General features: G+C 42.2%; 1 protein-coding gene across 4 annotated transcripts in view; it reads left to right on the top strand.

Annotated features, from left to right (window-relative positions):
- The window catches only part of LOC113907808, an 83,086-nt gene that overhangs the window by 45,107 nt on the left and 18,326 nt on the right, over positions 1-19,653 (top strand). For 3 of the 4 annotated variants that reach the window (XM_027567434.1, XM_027567433.1, XM_027567435.1), the window contains 2 exons: positions 719-784; positions 10,763-10,827. In XM_027567434.1, coding sequence (XP_027423235.1) covers positions 719-784; positions 10,763-10,827 — 131 coding nt within the window. Of the gene's footprint in view, positions 1-718; positions 785-6,744; positions 6,865-10,762; positions 10,828-19,653 lie in introns of those variants that run through there. The other variant, XR_003515287.1, reaches the window with a different exon arrangement.

Raw genomic sequence — 19,653 nt, 5'->3', positions numbered from 1 at the left:
TAAATTTCTTAAAAGCCAAATTTGTGTCTTCATTTTTGTCTCCCCCACTCTGCTAGGCTTACATGTGTGTGTAGTCTCTCAGTTTCATCCATGTAATCCCACGGACTGTAGCACACCAGACTCCTCTGTCCATGGAATATTCCAGCCAAGAATACTGGAGTAGGTTGCGCTTCTCCATGACATCTTCCTGACCCAGGGATCGAACCTGCATCTCCTGTATTGCAGGCAGATTCTTTACCATCTGAGCCACCAGGGAAGCCTGCTAGGCATGTAGTAGGCACTCAGCTAATACTAGTTGCAGAAACACCAAATGATCAGAATTTTGTTGCAGACCAGTTTCAGTGTGGAGAACTGATTGACTCGCATGGGTCTCATTTTCGTCCTGCCTATCAAATAAAACACAGACTAGATGGCATCAAAATCCTTTTCATGTCTAAACTTCAGTGATGCCTCAAAGGTCAGCCTGAGATTTTCCAGGAAGCTGGGTTTTTAGAAAGAAATGAACACTCTCACTCTGAACCCCTGAAGAAGGATTTCTAAGACGGGGAAGGAGGCACAGTATCTCAAAATCAACTTGCACTGGTTTCAAATTGGGAAGTTGGATTTCACATTCTTGTGATGAATTTCTTTGTACTTTGGTCTTTAGATGATGACTGATAACATCTATGATCCTACTGGGGAAGCACATTTTAGATAATTTTCCCAAATGTCTTTATAGGTTATACTTCCAGAGAACCTGTTGCAACACAGCGTACAGAGACCACTGTCACTTGGGATTCACCAGGTAAGTTACCAACCAAAGGAGATGGGTAATAGATTTCCAGCCATTGGCATCATATCTGTGTATTTAATAAGCACCTATCTGTGTGATATTCTATGATACATGAGTCAAATTAAAGCAACAACACTGAAAAGAAACATTGCAAGGTTACCTCTGGCTCTTGGAATTGGGGTAATTTTTTTCTGCTATTTCAGTTCAGTTCAGTTCAGTCATTCAGTTGTGTCCAACTCTTTGCGACCCCATGAATTGCAGCACGCCAGGCCTCCCTGTCCATCACCAACTCCCGGAGTTCACCCAGACTCACATCCATCGAGTCAGTGATGCCATCCAGCCATCTCATCCTCTGTCGTCCCCTTCTTCTCCTGCCCCCAATCCCTCCCAGCATCAGAGTCTTTTCCAATGAGTCAACTCTTCACATGAGGTGGCCAAAGTACTGGAGTTTCAGCTTTAGCATCATTCCTTCCAAAGAAATCCCAGGGCTGATCTCCTCGAGAATGGACTGGTTGGACGGTTGGCCAAAAAATTCCTTCGTTCATAAGATGTCATGGAAATATCGGAACAAACTTTTCGCCTGACCCTGCACTAGGGGATAAAGTGTGTAATGGTTAAAGCACAGATATGAAAGTTTCAAACCTGGCTTCACATCTGAAAACCAGGGCGCATTAAGGCAAGTTCCTTTCCCTCCCTCAGCCTCACTGTTCTTATCTGAGAAATACAGGCAATATTGGTACCTGCCTACTGCTGTCAACGAGTAGTCGCCTAAGGACTAAACAAAGTCATTACCGTAATGTCCTTACTCCAGCGTCTGGCAGTAGTGAAGAGGTATTTAGCTATGCTAACAATTATAACCTAGGAAACAAACCTGGGTATAGGATGGTGACTTCTGAGAAGTGAAGGAGAAGGGGGCAATTCTAGGAAACAGAAGACTAGCAGAGTTATCTTCCTGGAGAAGGAAATGGGAGCCCACTCCAGTATTCTGGCCTGGAGAATCCCATGGACAGAGAAGCCTGGCTAGCTACAGTCCACAGTGTCGCAAAGAGTCGGACTCGACTGAAGCGACTTAGCACCCACGCTGGTGGCACTAGTGGTAAAGAATCCTCATGCCAAAGCAAGAGACGTGAGAGACACGGGTTTGATCCCTGGGTCGGGAAGATTCCCCTGGAGGAAAGGAGTTTTTTCTAAATGATTTGATTCCCAATCCCTGAATTCCTACACTCATTTGTGCCTTCAGGAATTATGCATGAGGTACTCCAAGGCCACGACAGTGCCACGAATGAGCCCCTGAGTTCATGTTCAGGGCGGGTGGGGGCAGGGAGAGGGAGGGGACAGAGGCATTCAGCAGAACAAGTATTGAAATACAAGAGTGACAAATAGCACCCAGAAATAAACCAGGGAAGGTGATGGACATACTGCAGAAGGCCAACATAGAGAAGGGTAGCAGGACCTTTTTCTTTGAGTTTGTGACCTTTCTGATGAAAGTTGAACAATGAGAAGAAGCCAAACTTGCAAAATCTGGGGAGGGTGGTGGAGGTAGAAGGGAGATGAAGGAAGACAATTCGGAGGCAGAAGAAGGCAGAGTGTGTTCAAGGAAAAGCCAAAGCTCTGATTTGAGTATAGGGTCCTGATGCTAAACAGCACTTGGAGAGAGCTCTGGGTCCATAGGCCTTGGTGATCTGTGTGCATCTCACCACACACGCCTTGCAGGCACACGGTTAGAATGACTCAGCAAAGAAGCAAGGCTTCTCCTTTTCCTTCAGTAATCTAGGAAGAGAACGTTTCTCTCAATTTAATTATTACAGGACTGAGATCTGAACTGGGATTCAGGGACACAGCACTCTAAATTTCTTAAAAGCCAAATCTGTGTCTTCATTTTTGTCTCCCCCACTCTGCTAGGCTTACATATGTGTGTAGTCTCTCAGTTTCATCCATGTAATCGCATGGACTGTAGCACACCAGACTCCTCTGTCCATGGAATATTCCAGCCAAGAATACTGGAGTAGGTTGCGCTTCTCCATGACATCTACCTGACCCAGGGATCGAACCTGCATCTCCTGTATTGCAGGCAGATTCTTTACCATCTGAGCCACCAGGGAAGCCTGCTAGGCATGTAGTAGGCACTCAGCTAATACTAGTTGCAGAAACACCAAATGATCAGAATTTTGTTGCAGACCAGTTTAAGTGTGGGGAACTGATTGACTCGCATGGGTCTCAGTTTCGTCCTGCCTATCAAATAAAACACAGACTAGATGGCATCAAAATCCTTTTCATGTCTAAACTTCAGTGATGCCTCAAAGGTCAGCCTGAGATGATCCATAGGCTAGTTTCCAAATCTCTAAATCTCTAGGTTAGTGTGAAGCTGGGTTTTTAGAAAGAAGTGAACACTCTCACTCTGAACCCCTGGAGAAGGATTTCTAAGACAGGGAAGGAGGCACGGTATCTCAAAATCAACTTGCACTGGTTTCAAATTGGGAAGTTGGATTTCACATTCTTAGATGAATTTCTTTGTACTTTGGTCTTTAGATGATGACTGATAACATCTATGATCCTACTGGGGAAGCACATTTTAGATAATTTTCCCAAATGTCTTTATAGGTTATACTTCCAGAGAACCTGTTGCAACACAGCGTACAGAGACCACTGTCACTTGGTTATTGTTGAGAAAAAGTTCCAGCCCAATCTGTATTTCCCCAGCAGCAAACAGTGAATTTAAGCAAGCACTGTTTTGCTGAAGGTTGGTTATGCAGAATTATTGTAAACCTTGCTGCAGTTGTCTCACGTGCATTGGTGGGGCCTTCAGAGGGGCTCCAGGATTCTGGGGCTTTTGGACTTCGCACTGGTCCTCAGAGTCCCCTTTGTGACCCCTCAGCCTCCTCCATGTCTGCATCTCAACACTTCCTTTATCCCCAGTTTCAGGGAGCTTGGATGTCAATGGATATCTATCTCCATCTTTTCCCCAAGTAAATCATATTTCCAGGTGAGCTCAACTTTCCATGAAGCCCAAATATCAGTTTCATAGCATAGTTTTCTTTAAACCACATGGGCTGATAACCCTGTATGCGAGACAGCAAAAGAGATACAGATGTATAGAACAGTCTTTTGGACTCTGTGGAGAGGGAGAGAGGGGGATGATTTGGAGAATGGCATTGAAACATGTATATTATCATATGTGAAATGAATCGCCAGTCAGGTCGATGCATGATACAGGGTGCTCGGGGCTGGTGCACTGGGATGACCCAGAGGGATGGTATGGGGAAGGAGGTGGAGGGGGGTTCACGATAGGAACACGTGTACATCCGTGGCAGATTCATGTTGATGTATGGCAAAACCAATACAATATTGAGAGTAATTAGCCTCCAATTAAAATAAATAATTTATATTAAAAAAAAACCATTTGTGGGACTTCCCTGGTGGCTCAGTGGGAAAAATCCTCCTGCCAGTGCAGAAGGCACAGGTTGATCCCTGATCTGGGAAGATCCCACATGCCATGGAACAACTAAGCCTGCTTGCCACAGCTATTGAGCCTGTGCTGTAGAGCCCAGGAGCCACAACTACTGAAGCCCGTGTGCCCTAGAGCCCACGCTTCACAACAAGGAAAGTCTCTGCAACGGGAAGTCCAAGCACCACAGCTAGAGAGTAGCCCCCACTCTCCACAACCAGAGAAAAGTAAAGCCCACACAGTAACAAAGACCCAGCCAGCCAGAAATAAAATAAAATATGTGGGTAAAACCAGACACAGACTCTATTTAACAAGTTGCTGACTTAGCAAATTTATTTTCTGAGTCAAGCAGGAAGGACTTCTACAATGCTTAGAGGAAGTAAGCCATTTGTGATAGAGTATCCAAACACCTTCTTTGGGGCTGTTTCAGATCTAGTTCATGTTTGTTGCTGTTCACCTCCTTGTAAATCTGATCTTCTGTTCTTTGAATGACCATACGTATCATTTAATCTGTTTGCAACGAATTTTTTGGTTGTCCTTTTGATTTGACTGTTTGCATTTATGTCTCATCATTCATTCATTTATGCATCCTTTTTTTTTTTGCTAGCACAAAGTCTTTGTATTTGAGATCAACACATATCTAAAATGCTTAGATGGTTTAAAATTTATTTTTACCAGACTGTGATTTTTTAAAATAATATATGTGTACAGCTCAATTCAGTTCATTCACTTAGTCGTGTCCGACTCTTTGAGACCCCATGAAACTGCAGCACGACAGCCTCCCTGTCCCATCACAACCTCCTGGAGTTCACTCAAACTCACGTCAATCAAGTCTGTGATGCCACCCAGCCATCTCATCCTCTGTTGTCCCCTTCTCCTCCTGCCCCAAATCCCTCCCAGCATCAGAGTCTTTTCCAATAGGTCAACTCTTCACATGAGGTGGCCAAAGTACTGGAGTTTCAGCTTTAGCATCAGTCCTTCCAATGAATACCCAGGACAGATTTCCTTTAGGATGGACTGGTTGGATCTCCTTGCAGTCCAAGGGACTCTCAAGAGTCTTCTCCAACACCACAATTCAAAAGCATCCAATTCTTTTGGTGCTCAGCTTCTTCATAGGTCGAACTCTCACATCGATACATGACCACTGGAAAAACCATAGCCTTGACTAGACAGACCTTTGTTGGCAAAGTAATGTCTCTGCTTTTGAATATGCTATCTAGGTTGGTCATAACTTCCTTCCAAGGAGTAAGCATCTTTTAATTTCATGGCTGCTAGTCTCCACTAAAATGAATCAACTATAGGAGGAGGAAATGGCAACCCATTCCAGTCTTCTTGCTGGGATAATCCCATGAACAGAGGAGCCTGGTGGGCTACGTCCATACTGTCACAGAATATCGACCACAACTAAGTGACTTGACCATCACCACATAATGGTTTCATAGCGTTGTGTCAGTCTCCACTATACAGTAAAGTGAACTGCTAAACATATACATATATCCCTTTTTGTATTTTCCTTCCATTTAGAGCATTGACTAGAGTTCTCTGAGCTATCCTGTAGGTTCCCATTCGTTATGTATTTTTATATATGTCAATTCCAATCTCCTAATTATCCACCCTGTGCCTCCGTAATGAGGCGTGTTTGGAGATAAATCACCACACTGGTTCGGTGTGGGCCCTAGCTATTCCATTCAAATTCTATTTGTGAATTAAAGATTTCTTGCATCTCATATTAGGATGTTGCTGTATGACTTGCCATGATCTAGAGAGTTTTTCAACCTCAGAGCACTCTAATAGTAATTCCAGTTCTCAAACACTTATTTCATGTAAGAAGCCATTTTCTCTGTGACCCATAAGACTCTCCACATTAAAACAATTTTCCTGGCTACCTCAGCCTAATTCAGGCCTTAGTCTCAGGCCTGCATGTGTGTATTTAGTCACTCAGTCGTGTCCAACTCTTTGTGACCTCATGGACTGTAAGCCCACCAGGCTCCTCTGCCCATGGCATTCTCCAGGCAAGAATACTGGAGTGGGTTGCCATGCCCTCCTCTAGGGGATCTTCCCAACCCAGGGATTGAACCCAAGTCTCTGGCATTGTGGGAGGATTCTTTACCATCTGAGCCCCCAGGGAAGCCCAAGAATACTGGAGTGGGTAGCCTATCCCTTCTCCAGGAGATCTTCCCAACCCAGGAATCCAACTGGGGTCTCCTGCATTGCAGGCAGATTCTTACCAGCTGAGCCATCGGGAAGTCCAATTTCAGGCCTTCAGAGTCTCATTCTCATTTGTCTAATCGGGTGGCTCCTGACTGCTATTACCTTGAACTGCCCACTGAGTTTATGCAAAGTAATTTTAACATGTATGCACTTCCCTGAAGTGGAGACTTGACCTGAAGGCTTTAATAGTCCTGGTTAAGCAGATACCCACATATCTTCATGGACAGATGGTGTGCAACTTTGCATCATTTAAAAATGCCACCCAGCCTATCAACTGATTGCCTAGAGAATGTGAGCCTGAAAGATAACAATGTGTAGGCTGAGGCCACAGATGTCACGTCAGTCATCCTTGGCGGTTTTCTTGCACTGACCTTGGGAAGCCCAGCTTATGACCTCAGGATGGACCGAAAAATGATCTTTGTATTACTATTGTCAGGTAGGTGGATTTTTTTTTTTTTTAGCAGGATACTGTTTTATGGGACATAGGATTATAGCTACAAGAAAAACTATCTCATTTTAGTCCTATTTGACTCACTGAATAACTGAATGAGTAGTATTCAGATCCCAGTCTTGTTGTTTAGTCACTAAGTCGCATCTGACTCTTTTGTGACCCTATGGACTGTAGCCCACCAGGCTCCTCTGTCCATGGGATTTCCCAGGCAGGAATACTGGAGTGGGTTGCCATTTCCTTCTCCAGGGGATCATCCCACCCCAGGGATCTGCACTAGCAGATCCCACATCTCCTGCACTGGCAGGTAGATTCTTTGCCCCTGAGCCACCAGGACACCAGCCCAGTCTGGTGGATGGATTTTTTAATTGTGAGTGGGTTGGTAAAGTGGGGAAGTTACCCATGGCTAGATGAGAGGTATACTGTTCAAGTATAAGCCTAGGCAGCCTTGAAACAATGTAATCAATACTCTGAAAAACAAGTCTGTGTGAAAGAATGTGTTGGTTATTGGCATTTTCATGAGTTTAACTTCTAAATTAGAGTCATTAATGAAGGTGATGGTGGGTCTATGTTCCTTATTTTTCAAAAAGTTTTCCCCCAAATTATAATTTCCTCCTTCACCTGCCAGAAAATTACAAGCCACAAGTATGAACCCTGAATCCATGGTGCGGCCGTTGGGGCGCCGTTATTTTCCATTTTGTGGGTCCATTACTGAGATGTGATACAGGGGGGAAAAAAAGAAAGGAAGAAAGAACTCTTATTGGCTGAGGGATTGTGTGGTTTGGACAGAAATGGAAATCAGTTCATTAAAATAAAAAGTAACATAGGCATATTATGAAGTAGTATCAAATTAGCATTATTTTTGGCCTCTTCCTGAGAGTGTTAAGATTAAAAGTTCTTCTCAAATACAGCGTTTATGTGTCAGAAATACTAGTGCCCAGCACCTAGATAAGGAGCAGGCAATTATTTGAAATCTGTTTAGCCCCCTCAGACGTGGTTGTAATTTGAGTTACATAGAGTCTCAAGAATCACCTGAGCACTCTAGGAATTGGAGGAGGGATTCAGGAATTTCTTAGATATTAGGTTGGCTAAAAAATTCACTCATTCATGTTATGAAAATATCTGAACAAACTTTTCGCCTGACCCTGCACTAGGGGATAAAGTGTGTAATGGTTAAAGCACAGATATGAAAGTTTCAAACCTGGCTTCACATCTGAAAGCCAGGGCCCATTAAGGCAAGTTCCTTTCCCTCCCTCAGCCTCACTGTTCTTATCTGAGAACACAGGCAATATTGGTACCTGCCTACTGCTGTCAACGAGTAGTCGCCTAAAGGACTAAACAAAGTCATTACCGTAATGTCCTTACTCCAGTGTCTGGCAGTAGTGAAGAGGTATTTAGCTATGCTAACAATTATAACCTAGGAAACAAACCTGGGTATAGGATGGTGACTTCTGAGAAGTGAAGGAGAAGGGGGCAATTCCAGGAAACAGAAGACTAGCAGAGTTATCTTCCTGGAGAAGGAAACGGGAGCCCACTCCAGTATTCTGGCCTGGAGAATCCCATGGACAGAGAAGCCTGGCTAGCTACAGTCCACAGTGTCGCAAAGAGTCGGACTCGACTGAAGCGACTTAGCACCCACGCTGGTGGCACTAGTGGTAAAGAATCCTCATGCCAAAGCAAGAGACGTGAGAGACACGGGTTTGATCCCTGGGTCGGGAAGATTCCCCTGGAGGAAGGCGTGGCAACCCACTCCAGGATCCTCCCCTGGAGAATCCCATGGACAGAGGAGCCTAGTGGGCTGCAGTCCATACGGTTGCAGAGTTGAACACAACTGAAGTGACTTAGCATTCACGCACAGAGTTACTCGAATTTTTGTAAATAACAAAGAATAAAAACAGTTAGCTTGAGGAAAAGGAAATACATGCCAGAAATATGACATAATATTTAAATATATTCAAATATATATAAGGTTTCACACAGAGGAGACCAGGGGTATTCACGGTGTGGTTCCAGAGGGCAGAGTGGGGTTACTGTCCCGAAGTAGACACCTTACCCATTTGGGGAAGTGGAGGGACATGATTTTGGAAAGGACTCCTGGAAAAGAAAGAAATTCATGCTACAAATGCTCAGGCAGAGTGAGTTAAAGCCTTAATGAGACTTCATGAAGTCAGCAAGTTTAAGTGACTCCAAAGACTGCCTTGGTATCCAGTGCCAAGGCTGTCATCAGCTTTGCATTTTTGGAATCCTCCAAGAAACTCTCTTGATGTGACTACTTTAGAGAATAATAGGAAGGTATTGGAAATGATTGCCGCCACCCTTACTCATTAGATGAAGAGAACATGAAAAGTGTGAGGAAATAAGGGGGAAAAAGAGTTTGTTTGCTTTCTCCAGTAATCTAAAGGATAAAGCCAGTATTTCTAAGTGTATCCGAGGTCATCCTCCTGTGGAGAGTAATTTTCTTTTCTATGATTTGATTCCCAATCCCTCAATTTCCTTCCCTCATTTGTGCATTCAGTAATTATGCATGAGGTACCCTATACCAAGGCCACGACAGTGCCACGAATGAGCTCCTGAGTTCATGTTCAGGCGGGTGGGGGCAGGGAGAGGGAGGGAACAAAGACATTCAGCAGAACAAGTATTGAAATAAAACAGAGTGAAAAATAGCACCCAGAAATAACCAGGGAAGGTGGTGGACATAATGCAGAGGGCCAATATAGAGAGGGATAGCAGGATCTTTTTCTCTGAGTTGGTGATGTTTCTGATGAAAGCTGAACAATGAGAAGAGGCCACACTTCCAAAATCTCGGGAGGGTGGTGGATGTAGAAGGGAGATGAAGGAAGACAATTCTGAGGCAGAAGAAGGCAGAGTGTGTTCAAGGAAAAGCCAAAGCTCTGATTTGAGTATAGGGTCCTGATGCTAAACAGCACTTGGAGAGAGCTCTGGGTCCATAGGCCTTGGTGATCTGTGTGCATCTCACCACACACGCCTTGCAGGCACAACCGTTAGAATGACTCAGCAAAGAAGCAAGGCTTCTCCTTTCCTTCAGTAATCTGGGAAGAGAACGTTTCTCTCAATTTAACTGTTACAGGACTGAGTTCTGAACTGGGATTCAGGGACACAGCACTCTAAATTTCTTAAAAGCCCAATCTGTGTCTTCATTTTTGTCTCCCCCACTCTGCTAGGCTTATATATGTGTGTAGTCTCTCAGTTTCATCCATGTGATCCCATGGACTGTAGCATATCAGATTCCTCTGTCCATGAAATATTCCAGCCAAGAATACTGGAGTAGGTTGCCATCCCTTCTCCATGACATCTTCCTGACCCAGGGATCGAACCTGCGTCTCCTGTATTGCAGGCAGATTCTTTACCATCTGAGCCACCAGGGAAGCCTGCCAGGCATGTACTAGGCTCTCAGTTAATAGTAGTTGCAGAAACACCAAATGATCAGAATTTTGTTGCAGACCAGTTTAAGTGTGGAGAAGTGAATGACTCGCATGGGTCTCATTTTCGTCCTGCCTATCAAATAAAACACAGACTAGATGGCATCAAAATCCTTTTCATCTCTAAACTTCGGTGATGCCTCAAAGGTCAGCCTGAGATGATTCATAGGCTAGTTTCCAAATCTTTAAATCTCTACATTGGTGTGAAGTTGGGTTTTTAGAAAGAAATGAACACTCTCACCCTGCACCCCTGGAGAAAGATTTCTAAGACGGGGAAGGAGCACAGTATCTCAAAATCAACTTGCACTGGTTTCAAATTGGGAAGGTTGGATTTAACATCATTGTGATCAATTTCTCTGTACTTTGGTCTCTAGAGGATGACTGAAAACATCTATGAACCTATTGGGGAAGCACATTTTAGATAATTTTCCCAAATGTCTTTATAGGTTATATTTTCACAAAACCTGTTGCACACAGACTCCAGGGATAAGTGACCCTACTCATTTGCCAGGTAAGTTACCAACCAAAGCAGGCAGGTAATAGATTTCCAGCCATTAGTATCATATCTGTGTATTTAATAAGCACCTATCTGTGTGGTTTTTTATGGCACACGAGTCAAATTAAAGCAACAACACTAAAAAGAAACATTTCAGGGTTAACTCTTGGTATTGGAATTGGGGTAACTTTTTTTTCTGCTTTTTATTCTTTCTAAATTCTCTGTAAATGAATCATAAAATATAATTAGGAAAAGGTTTAAATTTTTCAAATTAAGCCAAACACATACAACCTGTGCTTTCTAAGCTGTGTCTGTCGTTAAGCAACAGTGACAAACACTAACAGAGACAAACCTAGATATCTGCATGCTCATTTCATGTCCTTATTTACTGCTCAAAGAAACTTGGTTGTGATGGATACGGAAACTGATTTCCGGGATCTGATAGAGAGAAGCGCAAGAACTGACAGTAGATATATGAGGTAACCCAGGGTTAATATTTTCCCATTTCTGTTTCTTTTAATTGAAATACAGTTGATTTACAGTGTTGTATAGTAGTCAAGTGTACACATAGTGATTCAAAATTTTTATTGATTATGCTGCATTTAGAATTTTGTGCAATATTGACTATATTCCTTGTTCTCTACAATATATCCTTTTAGCTAATTTATATTATACATAATAGTTCATACCTCGTAATCCCTTACCCCTATTTTGCCCTCCCCGCCCCCCACTCCCTACTGGTAACCACTAGTTTCTTCTCTGTACCTGGGAATCTATTTCTGTTTTGTTATAGTCATTTATGTTATTTTTTGGATTCCGCATATAAGTGATATAAAATATTTGTCTTCCTCTGACTTATTTCACTAAGTATAACACTTTTTAGGCCCATCCATGTTGTTGCAAATGGCAGAGTTTCATTCTTTTTTGCAGCTGAATAATATTCTTCTGTGTGTGTGTGTGTGTCTGTGTGTGTGTTTGTGTGTCTGTGTGTGTGTGTCTATGTGTGTCTGTGTCTGTGTGTGTGTGTGTGTCTCTGTGTGTGTGTCTGTATGTGTGTGTCTCTGTGTTTGTGTGTCTGTGTCTGTGTGTGTGTCTTGTGTGTGTGTCTGTGTGTGTGTCTGTGTGTGTGTGTCTATGTGTCTGTGTGTGGAGGGGGGTGGGTGTGGGTGTGTGGGTGTGTGTTATACATCTTCTCTATCCTCTCATCTGTTGATGGACTCTTCACTTGCTTTCATACCTTGGCTATTGTAAACAATGCTGCTGTGAACATTGGGGTTCATATTTTTTTGGAGTTAGTGTTTTCATTTCTTTGCATATATACTGAGGAATGGAATTGCTGGATCCTATGCTGGCTCTATTTTTAATTTTTGGAGAAATTTCCATAGTATTTTACATTATGGCTTCACCAATTACCATTCTCACCAGCAGTATACAAGGATTCTGTTTTCTCCACATCCTCGCCAACTTTTGTAGATTTCTTTGATAGTCATTCTGACAGATGTAAGGTAATATTTCACGGTGGCTTTGATTTGCATTTCTCTGTGTTGAACATCTTTTCGTGTGTCTGTTGGCCATATATACGTCTTTTTTGGAAAAGGCCCATTTTCTGTTTTCTTGTAGGACTTGTTTCTTCTATGATACAGTAACTCACCCACAAGTCCCCGGCTGCCACACTCTACTTGCTAAGAGTCGTGGGACAGTGGCAGCATATAGATCTTAGGAAGCCTTCTTCATGGAGAGAATTCTACCACACCTTGGGAGTCGGGCAATGTTCTGACCATGTCTGTCTCAGAAAAGCAAATGACTCCAATATACTAAAAGCCCCAAGCCACAAAACACTGTACATTCTTTTCTTGGTTCCCAAGCACCATACCAACCTCCAGTACATAGTGAAGGAGAGTTCCGACCCTCAGCGTGTCTAGAGTCTTGTCTTCCTTGATATTTTGACCAGACTCTTCTTTCCTCATTTAATGGTCTTAATACCCTTGATGAAAGCCAGTTACCACAGATATAGGAGTTAATTTCTAGACTCTCAATTCTATTCCATTGATCCTTAGGGCAGCACCATACCTGTTTTGACTACCATTGCTTTGTAGTAAGTTTTGAAATGATGCAATGTAAGTCATCCAGCTCTGTACTTTTTCAAGATGATTTTGGCTACTTGGGGTCCCTACAAGTTCCATATGAATTTTAAGACCAATTTTTCTATTTGTGTAAAACTTTATATAATTATATCTGTGTATACTTAATTCATTTAGCTAGCCAGTAAATGAATCATGTAGACAGTTATTGCTGGTCTGACAGGAGGTGGATCTCAGGTGCCGATGTGAGCGATGGGAGTGGTGACAATGGTGACATGATTGACAATTATTATCCTCGTTTTGTAAATTATGAACCAAAAGTATAGAGTGGTTAAGTCTGCTGCCCAAGGTCTCAGCTAATAACTAGTGACATAGCTTGAAACCAGCATTCAGGCTCTAGAGTCCTGTGCATTTCATCCACACATGAAACTGCTTATTCATCATCCACATTGATGTTCCGAGTTGGCCCTATCTATTCTTTGTTCTTTTTTACATTTTTTTTTTCTTTTTGGTTGCACCATTTGCATGTGGGAACATAAATCCTAGACTAAGGGTCAAACTCACGCCTCCTGCATTGAAAGTGAAGAGTCTTAACCACTGACTGTCAGGGAAGTCCTGGCTCTTCTGTACTCTTGCAACATTGTCACTTATGTTCGACTCATGCTGTTTGCTAAAGTGAGCCTGTGTAAAGGCTCCTAGTCTGTCTTTTCCTTTTAATACAGCTAATGTGCCCTAATTTTATGACTATGATGGTAACCTTTGCTATTTTTATCTGGGCTAAGTGATCTTTTTCTCTAGGGCTCTTCCTTTGATATTCTACTTATTTCTCAGTCCATGATGATATTTAAAAAGTCAAAAGGAAAGAAAATAAATACAAAGCACAAAAGGTGAACATACGGCATCTGTTGAAGGCAACTGGGAATGTGGACCATGGCAATGGCATTGTGTCTGACCAGGAGACACAGTCCTCATTCGCTAAGTCGCTAAGTCGCTCAGTCACTAAGTCATATCCAACTCTTCTGAAGCAATCAGGCTAATATCCAATTGCTTTATAAATCTATTCAACACAAGATAAGGGTGATGTAAGACAGGGGTCCCTAACCCTTGTCATGAACCGGGCCACATAGCAGGAGTGAGCAAAGCATCATCTGTATGTACAGCCACCCCCACCCCTCACATCGCCACCTGAGCTCCACCTCCTATCAGATCAGCAGCAGCTTTAGATTCTCACAGGAGCATGGACCGGCTGTGAACTGCACATGAAGTACCAGGTGTGTGACTCCTTATGAGAAATCTAATGCCTGACGATCTGCAGTGCAAACGGAGACTATCATTAGTATAGGTTAATCTCAGTGTAGTCATAACAGAAACAATGTGCACAATGAGTGTAATGTGGTGATTCATCCCAAAAACCCTCTTCTCCCAATGTTCGTCCACGGAAAATTGGTCTTCCATGAAACTGGTCCTGGTGCCTGAAAGATTGGGGACTACTGATATTAGAACCTTTGAAAATGTAAGAAAGATCCGAATGGATGAGGAAACTGAAGTGTCTACATGTTTATCTAGTCTGGAGCAATATTCTTGCTGCAGGCAGTGCATGAGACTCCAATGGCTGAGTACACAGATGGTTCTAATACCAGTATCAAGAGTGAGCATACTGATCTAGTTTCTATTTTCCCATTCATTATTGTCCAGCCAGGCATGAGAAGTATCAGTGCTGTGAGAACTTTCCTTTTTTAATTAGAATTTTTTCTCAATCCAGTCTAACTTCTTTAATCCCATATCAGTATGTTTAGGGAGTTTAGCTACACAAATGCCATATCTTAAAATAAAGCTGCCATATCTAATCATGTAGATATCTACGTTAATCTTCTTTAAATTCTGAGGATTCGTGGTTAAGCAAGAGTAACTGGACTGGAAAGATATTTAGCAAGAAAAACAATGAGATTTCAGGTTATAAATTGTTACCACCAGAAATATCTATCCTTCCATAAGCTGGATATGACACTGGATATCATTCTACCTCTATGTTAAGGGACTAACCCTCCCACCCTCAGCTTCTGCACAACAGAAAATTATTGGTTTTGCATCTTTTCAGTTAGCCATGATTTGCTAGAAGGGACAGCTTTACTTGAGAGTTAGGGTACATAACTTGGTGAGAGTTCATCTTCTTTAATGAACACTTATTTGGTGCTCTCAACCTTTTTATTTTGCATAGATTCATGGCAGAACTTGGCAGATGGTTCTGCAGTCAAATAGGTGGAATGGAAACTCCACCTCCACCGTTTATCAGCTTCATGATCTTAGGCAAGTTAGGCGATGTTTCTGATCTTTGTTTTTTTTTTTTCCTCTACACATAATAAATTAATACATAATAATATACTCTCAGGTAATTGTTTGAAGAGAAATGCCTAGAATGTAGTTAATACACAATTTGTTTTGTTATGAATATTACTGTCTCAGACATGTGAATGTCTATGATTTTGGAATAATACAGGTACCTTAGGCAGCAGTCCCCAACGTTTTTGGCACTGGGAACCAGTGTCATGGACGACAATTTCCATAGACCAGGAGTGGGAGGGTGGTTTGGATGATTCAATTGCATGACATTTATTGTGCACTTAATTTCTATTATTATTAGTATTACATTAGCCCCACCTCAGATCATTAGACGTAAGATCCCAGAGTCCTGGGGACCCCTGCCCTTTACTCTCATTTTATAAGTGAGACAACGGAGGCTTAGAAAATTCAGTGACTCACTCAGGTCTCCCACCCCTTGGTGGCAAAGCCAGGACTAGAATCCTGATCTCCTTTTCTCCCTGGGGCAATGAACAGAAACATCCCTTGCTTTCTATCTGTTCAGGCTAAAGAACGCACAGTGGCTGGGATTATAGGCTGGTTTTTCTCTCTCACTGGCTGGTTCAGTAATAGTTCGGAACAGCGAGAGTGACTAGAATCTGGGCAGGACATAGCCTGACAGAACCAAGCTATGAAGTTCCGTCAGGGAAACCACTGTCCTCCTAGGCAATAACAGCTTCAGGGCAGACTTAGTGAGGAGCTGTTCTCTACCAAGCTGGGGAAGGCAGAGTTGTGACCCATTGGCTGCTGGGAACTGTCCAAGCAGGCCACTCTGTAGGTGAGCAGAAACTGGGTCATTGCATTTGAATCTGGCCCACTGATTGCACCAGTGGACATGCTCTCTAAGAGTCATTAACCAGAGACTTCACACAAAATTTCGAGGGCTATTCAAAACACTAAGTGCAAATGTCTCCCATCAACTTTTTATCCTTTAGAAAGTTCAATTTTTCTAAATTGTAACTAGCTACTTTGACTTACTAATGTCTCCAAAAAAATAAAAGTGAACAACAGCAGACAAAAGGGACTTGTTTCTTCTATGATACAGTAACTCACCCACAAGTCCCCGGCTGCCACACTCTACTTGCTAAGAGTCGTGGGACAGTGGCAGCATATAGAATCTTAGGAAGCCTTCTTCATGGAGAGAATTCTACCACACCTTGGGAGTCGGGCAATGTTCTGACCATGTCTGTCTCAGAAAAGCAAATGACTCCAAATATACTAAAAGCCCCAAGCCACAAAACACTGTACATTCTTTTCTTGGTTCCCAAGCCACCATACCAACCTCCAGTACATAGTGAAGGAGAGTTCCGACCTCAGCGTGTCTAGAGTCTTGTCTTCCTTGATATTTTGACCAGACTCTTCTTTCCTCATTTAATGGTCTTAATACCCTTGATGAAAGCCAGTTACCACAGATATAGGAGTTAATTTCTAGACTCTCAATTCTATTCCATTGATCCTTAGGGCAGCACCATACTGTTTGACTACCATTGCTTTGTAGTAAGTTTTGAAATGATGCAATGTAAGTCATCCAGCTCTGTACTTTTTCAAGATGATTTTGGCTACTTGGGTCCCTAACAAGTTCCATATGAATTTTAAGACCAATTTTTCTATTTGTGTAAAACTTTATATAATTATATCTGTGTATACTTAATTCATTTAGCTAGCCAGTAAATGAATCATGTAGACAGTTATTGCTGGTCTGACAGGAGGTGGATCTCAGGTGCCGATGTGAGCGATGGGAGTGGTTGACAATGGTTGACATGATTGACAATTATTATCCTCGTTTTGTAAATTATGAACCAAAAGTATAGAGTGGTTAAGTCTGCTGCCCAAGTCTCAGCTAATAACTAGTGACATTAGCTTGAAACCAGCCATTCAGGCTCTAGAGTCTGTGCATTTCATCCACACATGAACTGCTTATTCATCATCCACATTGATGTTCCGAGTTTGGCCCTATCTTATTCTTTGTTCTTTTTTTACATTTTTTTTTTCTTTTTGGTTGCACCATTTGGCATGTGGGAACATAAATCCTAGACTAAGGGTCAAACTCACGCCTCCTGCATTGAAAGTGAAGAGTCTTAACCACTGAACTGTCAGGGAAGTCCTGGCTCTTCTGTACTCTTGCAACATTGTCACTTAATGTTCGACTCATGCTTTTGCTAAAGTGAAGCCTGTGTAAAGGCTCCTAGTCTGTCTTTTCCTTTTAATAACAGCTAATGTGCCCTAATTTATGACTATGATGGTAACCTTTTGCTATTTTTATCTGGGCTAAGTGATCTTTTTCTCTAGGGCTCTTCCTTTGATATTGCTACTTATTTCTCAGTCATGATGATATTTAAAAGTCAAAAGGAAAGAAAATAAATACAAAGCACAAAAGGTGAACATACGGCATCTGTTGAAGGCAACTGGGAATGTGGACCATGGCAATGGCATTGTGTCTGACCAGGAGACACAGTCTCATTCGCTAAGTCGCTAAGTCGCTCAGTCACTAAGTCATATCCAACTCTTCTGAAGCAAATCAGGCTAATATCCAATTGCTTTATAAATCTATTCAACACAAGATAAGGGTGATGTAAGACAGGGGTCCCTAACCCTTGTCATGAACCGGGCCACATAGCAGGAGTGAGCAAAGCATCATCTGTATGTACAGCCACCCCCACCCCTCACATCGCCACCTGAGCTCCACCTCCTATCAGATCAGCAGCAGCTTTAGATTCTCACAGGAGCATGGACCCTGCTGTGAACTGCACATGGAAGGTACCAGGTGTGTGCTCCTTATGAGAATCTAATGCCTGACGATCTGCAGTGCAAACGGAGACTATCATTAGTAGAGGTTAATCTCAGTGTAGTCATAACAGAAACAATGTGCACAATGAGTGTAATGTGGGTGATTCATCCCAAAACCCTCTTCTCCCAATGTTCGTCCACGGGAAAATTGTCTTCCATGAAACTGGTCCCTGGTGCCTGAAAGATTGGGGACTACTGATATTAGAACCTTTGAAAATGTAAGAAAAGATCCTAATGATTAGGAAACTGAAGTTTCTACATGTTTATCTAGTCTGGAGCAATATTCTTGCTGCAGGCAGTGCATTAGACTCCAATGTCTGAGTACACAGATGGTTCTAATACACAGTATCAAGAGTGAGCATACTGATCTAGTTTCTATTTTCCCATTCATTATTGTCCAGCCAGGCATGAGAAGTATCAGTGCTGTGAGAACTTTCCTTTTTTAATTAGAATTTTTCTCATCCAGTCTAACTTCTTTAATCCCATATCTAGTATGTTTAGGGAGTTTAGCTACACAAATGCCCATATCTTAAAATAAAGCTGCCATATCTAATCATGTAGATATCTACGTGTAATCTTCTTTAATTCTGAGGATTCGTGGTTAAGCAAGAGTAACTGGACTGGAAGATATTTAGCAAGAAAAACAATGAGATTTCAGGTTATAAATTGTTACCAACCAGAAATATCTATCCTTCCATAAGCTGGATATGACACTGGATATCATTCTACCTCTATGTTAAGGGACTAACCCTCCCACCCTCAGCTTCTGCACAACAGAAATTATTGGTTTTGCATCTTTTCAGTTAGCCCTGATTTGCTAGAAGGGACAGCTTACTTGAGAGTTAGTTACATAACTTGGTGAGAGTTTCATCTTCTTTTAATGACACTTATTTGGTGCTCTCAACCTTTTTATTTTGCATAGATCATGGCAGAACTTGGCAGATGGTTCTGCAGTCAAATAGGTGGGAATGGAAACTCCACCTCCACCGTTTATCAGCTTCATGATCTTAGGCAAGTTAGGCGATGTTTCTGATCTTTGTTTTTTTTTTCCTCTACACATAATAAATTAATACATAATAATATACTCTCAGGTAATTGTTTTGAAGAGAAAATGCCTAGAATGTAGTTAATACACAATTTGTTTGTTATGAATATTACTGTCTCAGACATGTGAATGTCTATGATTTTGGAATAATCAGGTACCTTAGGCAGCAGTCCCCAAACTTTTTGGCACTGGGAACCAGTTTCATGGACGACAATTTTCCATAGACCAGGAGTGGGAGGGGTGGTTTTGGGATGATTCAATTGCATGACATTTATTGTGCACTTAATTTCTATTATTATTATTATTACATTAGCCCCACCTCAGATCATTAGACGTAAGATCCCAGAGTCTGGGGACCCCTGCCCTTTACTCTCATTTTATAAGTGAGACACGGAGGCTTAGAAAATTCAGTGACTCACTCAGGTCTCCCACCCCTTGGTGGCAAAGCCAGGACTAGAATCCTGATCTCCTTTCTCCCTGGGGCAATGAACAGAAACATCCCTTGCTTTCTATCTGTTCAGGCTAAAGAACGCACAGTGGCTGGGATTATAGGCTGGTTTTTCTCTCTCA

This window comes from Bos indicus x Bos taurus, chromosome 17 (assembly GCF_003369695.1).
Source record: "Bos indicus x Bos taurus breed Angus x Brahman F1 hybrid chromosome 17, Bos_hybrid_MaternalHap_v2.0, whole genome shotgun sequence".
In the NCBI taxonomy this organism is placed as follows: Eukaryota; Metazoa; Chordata; class Mammalia; order Artiodactyla; family Bovidae; genus Bos; species Bos indicus x Bos taurus.
This window is presented reverse-complemented; position numbering and strand designations above follow the sequence as displayed.